At 31.4% G+C, this 6000-nt stretch overlaps 1 protein-coding gene across 1 annotated transcript in view; it reads left to right on the top strand.

Annotated features, from left to right (window-relative positions):
- Positions 1-6000, top strand: part of LOC106471676 (electron transfer flavoprotein-ubiquinone oxidoreductase, mitochondrial-like) — a 47294-nt gene that overhangs the window by 21915 nt on the left and 19379 nt on the right. The window contains exon 7 of the mRNA XM_013932293.2: positions 2020-2097. Coding sequence (XP_013787747.2) covers positions 2020-2097 — 78 coding nt within the window. The remainder of the gene's footprint in view (positions 1-2019; positions 2098-6000) is intronic.

Raw genomic sequence — 6000 nt, forward strand, 5'->3', positions numbered from 1 at the left:
TGGTTATCAAATAAAATTATTCGATGACCTTTTTGGATAACTAAATTTGCATTGTGACTAACTAGAATAGTCTTGTCAAAATCTTTCTTTCTGTATTACTAAATGTGCACTGTGACTAACTAGAACAGTCTTGTCAAAATCTGTCTTTTTGTATTACTAAATGTGCATTTTGACTAACGAGAACAATCTTTTTAAAATCTTTCTTACTGGAAAACTAAATGCTCATTGTGATTAACGAGAACAGTTTTGTCAAAATCTTTCTTTTTGAATAATTAAAGATGCATTGTGACTAACTAGAACAGTCTTGTTAAAATCTTTCTTACTGGATAACTAAATGCGCATTGTGACTAAATAGAACAGTCTTGTCAAAATCTTTCTTTTTGGAATACTAAATGTGCACTGTGACTAACTAGAACAGTTTTGTCAAAATCTTTCTTTTTTTATTACTAAATGTGCACTGTGACTACCTAGAACAATTTTGTCAAAATCTTTTTTTTTATTACTAAATGTGCATTGTGACTAACTAGAACAGTCTTGTTAAAATCTTTCTTTTTTTATTACTTAATGTGCACTGTGACTAACTAGAACAGTTTTGTCAAAATCTTTCTTTTTTATTACTAAATGTGCACTGTGACTAACTAGAACACTCATCAAAATCTTTCTTTTTGGATGACTAAATGTGCACTGTGACTAACTAGAACAGTTTTGTCAAAATCTTTCTTTTTGGATGACTAAATGTGCATTTTGACTAACGAGAACAGTCTTGTCAAAATCTTTCTTTTCAAATGATTAAATGTACATTGTGACTAACTAGAATAGTCTTATCAAAATTCTTTATCGTTATTATATTTTAATCTTGCTATCAAACATGGATGGCTTTATCTGAGACATCCTTCTGTTTCTTAAGGTTTAAATGTTTTGAGCACGTAGGACTTTCTCTAGGACATTTTCTTTTTCTCATCTTTTAAATCTTTTTATCACATAGAATTCTGTCCAGAACAATTTCTTGTTTCTCATATCCCAAATGTTTTTATCACATAGATTTCTTTTGAGACCATTTTTTCTTTCTCATATTTTAAATCATTTAATGATGTAGGATTTTATCAAGGACAGTTTTTTGTTAATCATGTTTTAAAAAATTTAATAATTTATGATTTCTTCTAGGAAAATTTCTTGTTTCTAAAATTTTAGATTGTTATATCACATTCGATTTTGTCTAAGCAACTTCTTGATTTTTTATCTACAAAGGTTTCTGATGTAACACACACTTTTGTTTCTCTTATTTTGATTTTTTTTCACATTTATGTAGTTTTGTTTTATCTTTTTTCATGAGTGTGATGACCTACCTTCCTCTTTCTTTTTTTTGTTTTTGAACTCACTTTTAGTTAAGTATTCAAGAAAGATGTCATGCTCCTTTGGGGTACCAACAGACATTTCAGTAAACTATATATATAATATAAAACTTTATTTTACTTTAACAAGAATCACAAATAACTAATCAACTCTAATGTGGTGTACATCTAAGACCCAAAACTACCCGTATTTATGAATATTACAAAAGGTATTTAAACAGTATTGTAAGTATGATTGTGAGATTTATAGTAGGGTTGTTCTTGAAGTTTATGTAACAGTGATAAAGTTAATACATACAATTAGTTATTGCTTGTGCATATTAATATCTTATAAGTAACAAGTAAATTAGTTCATATAAAGATTAACAACAATTAACAATAGTGTAGTGTTTAAAAATTACTTACCCTACTCCTGATGTGTAGCGACTTAAATCAGATTAATAAATTTTACACGACTTCAACATAATCCAAAACATTTGTTGTTAAAACAGTTTAATAATATAAATAGTGTCTCAACCTCTAATATCCCAGCTGACCTGAACAGCCTGGCATTATCAGTACTGTATATAGTAAGTATAGTGTTGTTCATATATTATTATACATTCTTCTTTGCTTTCATGTAGAAGTTCTTATAATTACATTGCTTAAGCTCTTTGTTATTTCTTAGGTTTTGTTTCATGAAGATGGCAGTGTCAAGGGAATTGCTACCAATGATGTTGGAATTGCGAAAGATGGCTCCCCGAAGGTAGAGTACAGACTAGAAAAATCGCTATTACTTTAAAGATTTGGTAAAGAACATCAATGTTGTAACAACAAACTAATGTAGAGGCTTGTAACTTTACAGTCACTATAAAGATTTAGTATAGAACATCATCTTGTAACAACAAACTGCTATAGAGACTGGTAAAATTACAGTGAGTTTAAAGATTTAGTATAGACTTTATCTTCTAATAACAAACTGCTGTAGGGTATGGTAACATTACAGTCAATTTAAAAATTTAGTATAGAACATCTTGTATCAATAAACTGCTGTAGAGTACAGACTGGTAATGTCACAATCTGTTTAACATTTGTTGTGCAGGAATGACTGGCACAGCTTCATATTTGTGACTAACAGTGTACTTCTGTCATCTGTCACAAGTTTCTGGTAATTCTAGAAAATTTAGTATAGAACACCATCTTGTAACAACAAACTGCTGTAGAGTACAGACTGGTAACTTTACAGTGAGTTTAATGATTTAGTAGAGAACATGATCTTGTAACAACAAACTGCTGTAGAGTACAGACTGGTAACTTTACAGTGAGTTTAATGATTTAGTAGAGAACATGATCTTGTAACAACAAACTGCTGTAGAGTACAGACTGGTAACATTACAGTGAGTTTAAAGATTTAGTATAGAACATGATCTTGTAACAGCAAACTACTGTAGAGTACAGACTGGTAACATTACAGTGAGTTTAATGATTTAGTAGAGAACATGATCTTGTAACAACAAACTACTGTAGAGTACAGACTGGTAACATTACAGTGAGTATAATGATTTAGTAGAGAACATGATCTTGTAACAACAAACTACTGTAGACTACAGACTGGTAACATTACAGTGAGTTTAATGATTTAGTAGAGAACATGATCTTGTACCAACAAACTACTGTATACTACAGACTGGTAACGTTACAGGGAGTTTAATGATGTAGTAGAGAACATGATCTTGTAACAATAAACTACTGTAGAGTCTGCTAACATTACAGGGAGTTTAAAGACTTAGTATAGATTTTTCCAACTAGGGACCAGTTTATTTTTGTAATTTTTCATGAGGCCATGCCTCTTCAAATACCTAATTAGATAACCTGCTAAGACATGGCTAAGTCTTAACATCAAGCTGGAAGCAATAGTTCTATCAGTACATCATCGATTATAAAATATGCAAGTGTTTTATAGTACTACTGTGTAAAAAGAAATTATACTTCATTGTTATTTAATCTTTACATTAACTGTATATTTATTAATGCTCTTTTAAGAAATAAACTTACCTAATGAGAAGGATGATGCTGTTTTTCATCACACAGCTACTTCAAATCAGGAGGAAATGAAGTCAATTTAATCTTCAAATCTGGCTCAACATCTAATCTGTTCCTGTACTTGTTTTTTAAGAAAACCAACGTTGAGAAGCCTGATTTGCATTTATTAAGTCGTGACAAAGGACATAAGAAATCTCGCTGCTTTTTCTGATAAATTTGGTTACTCAGCATGACAGCTCAGCCAAGCATTAATTAATGAGACTTGACTAAAATGGTGTTTCAATGCGGTGTCACAGGTCAGTTCAATAACAGAATCAATTTCTGATTCACTGAGTTGTAATCCTTCTTCAGTTTCTGTTTCAAGAGTAAAAGGGTTCCTGATCCACATTTTACTGCTGTCAATTGGAGGAAAATATTTCTTCAAGCATGATTTTTGCTCCAAAAGATGCTCTTTGATTGATGAGGAAATCTCATCTGGAATATTATCTTCTTCATCTTGGTTTTGTAATTCTGTTAAAGTAGAGAAAGACTTATAATTTCTCTTCTCAACTTGATGTACCCACAAGTTACTTTTTTTACAGCTGCTTCTATCTTTTCCTGGACTTTAAAAATATTTGTGTTAGCACCTTGTAAATTTAGATTTAATGCATTTAAGAAGCCAAAGTGTCACTTAAGTACGCCACCTTAATTAACCAGTGCAAATTATGAAACCTGTCTCTAAATTCAAATATTGCATTTTTTGCTGAATGGGATATTGCTTCAAAAACAAGATAACTTCATTCTTCATTTCAATGAGTCATTTTAAAAAATTTCCTTTTGATAACCACCAAATTTCACAGTGTAATAGGAGATGCTCGTGTTCACTTCCTAATTCTTTGCACAAAGCAGTAAAGATTCTAGAATCCAACGAACAAGATTTTATATAGTTTCTGAATTTAACACATTCTTGTATAGTTGAATTCAAAAGTAAGGGCATTTTCTTTACAGCTAACACCTCTCTGTGAATGCTACAATGCACCCATTCAAAGTCTGGTACCACTGCTTGAATCCTCTGGAAAACTCCTGTATGGAAACTGTAATTGAGTGAGCACCATTAGTACTCAATCCAACACATTTTTTCCATTGAATACTACTATGAATTATAAAATTATTGATTTTGTCAGCCATTGTTCTTGTTGGAAATGGTTTGCAAAACAATAAATCTTCATGAATTGTGTCCTCATAATCATATCTTACAAAGCACATTAAATTGGCATTATCTGTTATGTCTGTGCTTTCATCTACTTGTAATGAAAAAAACTGACTACAGTGAACTCGACGTATAAGAGTATCTTCAATATTTTTCGCCATATCCACAATTCTATGCTTCACTGTATTATTAGATAGGGACAGTAAATTCAACTGATTTTCTTTTTTATATAAACACGAGATGTAATTATTTTTACTGCAGGAAGTATTAAAGTTTCACCAATAGTATGCAGATAACCTGTCTTGGCTATTAGTTTTGAAATTTCATATGAGGCCATAACCAACTCTTCATTGGAAAATCTCATGGACAAAGTGTGTGAAATTATTTGTTTGGAAAAAACTATTTCATTTTTCTTATTTATGAAAAATCTATTGGCTTACTCAAGTATTCGGGATGTCTGGTATCCAAGTGGCATATCCGTTTTGATGGTTTCATGCTCTCATTTGATAATGTTGAACAACAAAGAACACATAGTGGCAAGTCATTATTGTTACTACCACTTATAAAACCATACTTAAAATGTACATCACAATACTGTTGAGTCCAAGAGGTCTTTGTTTTCTTTTCTTTGATACCAAGCTACACAGCACTCAAACGTTTATAATTAGGCTTATTATTTTCATTAACTTCAGTTTCACTGGAAGTAGGCTACATTTGCGCATCACTTGAGGTTTTCTTGTGTGATGCATGTTTCTTCAGCCATATATCCATATTGGAGAGGGGTTTTCTTAAAAATTAACAACTTAAAAAACTTTTAGTTAGTACAAACTAAGTCACAAACAATTCTCTCTCTCATCTAGAACAAACTGACACTTCTAGCATGAGCCACCAAGCAACTTGTCTGCTGCCACATGGCGCTACCAGACTTAAGATTTGGGTCTTGCATGCCTTTCAATTTCCATTAACAGAGTAAGCAAATTGAACACATTTGGTATAAAAGTCCTAAAACTTTGGTGTCAAGGAACCAGTTTACTTGAATGAACAAATGGTCCTTTTATGTGAGATAAAATCCCTTCTTTGATCTTACCTGCAGACAGGGAAAGATCGGCTTGGACTCAGCAGGGGGACGTGTCTAGTTAACATGTGGTTTAAATTTGGGCATTTCACAAGAATCTCAAGGTTATCAACATCGTAAAACTTAATCTTAGGCTCTCTAAATTGCACTGAGTGAGAACACTTTAATTCCTGAGAGACTGAAGGTATAAAGGCAGCCATCAACTTGTGAATTCTATAGTTTGTACCCTTAAGTACAAACTTTCACTTTTCTTTCCTGTTATATTAGCTTAGTTGAAATACTGAGAAATCCAAGTTAGATGAAAATATAAATTATAATGCATTTGAAAATATTAATTTTATTAGAATATATTTATATTAATT

This window comes from Limulus polyphemus, unplaced genomic scaffold (genome assembly GCF_000517525.1).
Source record: "Limulus polyphemus unplaced genomic scaffold, Limulus_polyphemus-2.1.2 Scaffold4780, whole genome shotgun sequence".
Classification (NCBI taxonomy): Eukaryota; Metazoa; Arthropoda; class Merostomata; order Xiphosura; family Limulidae; genus Limulus; species Limulus polyphemus.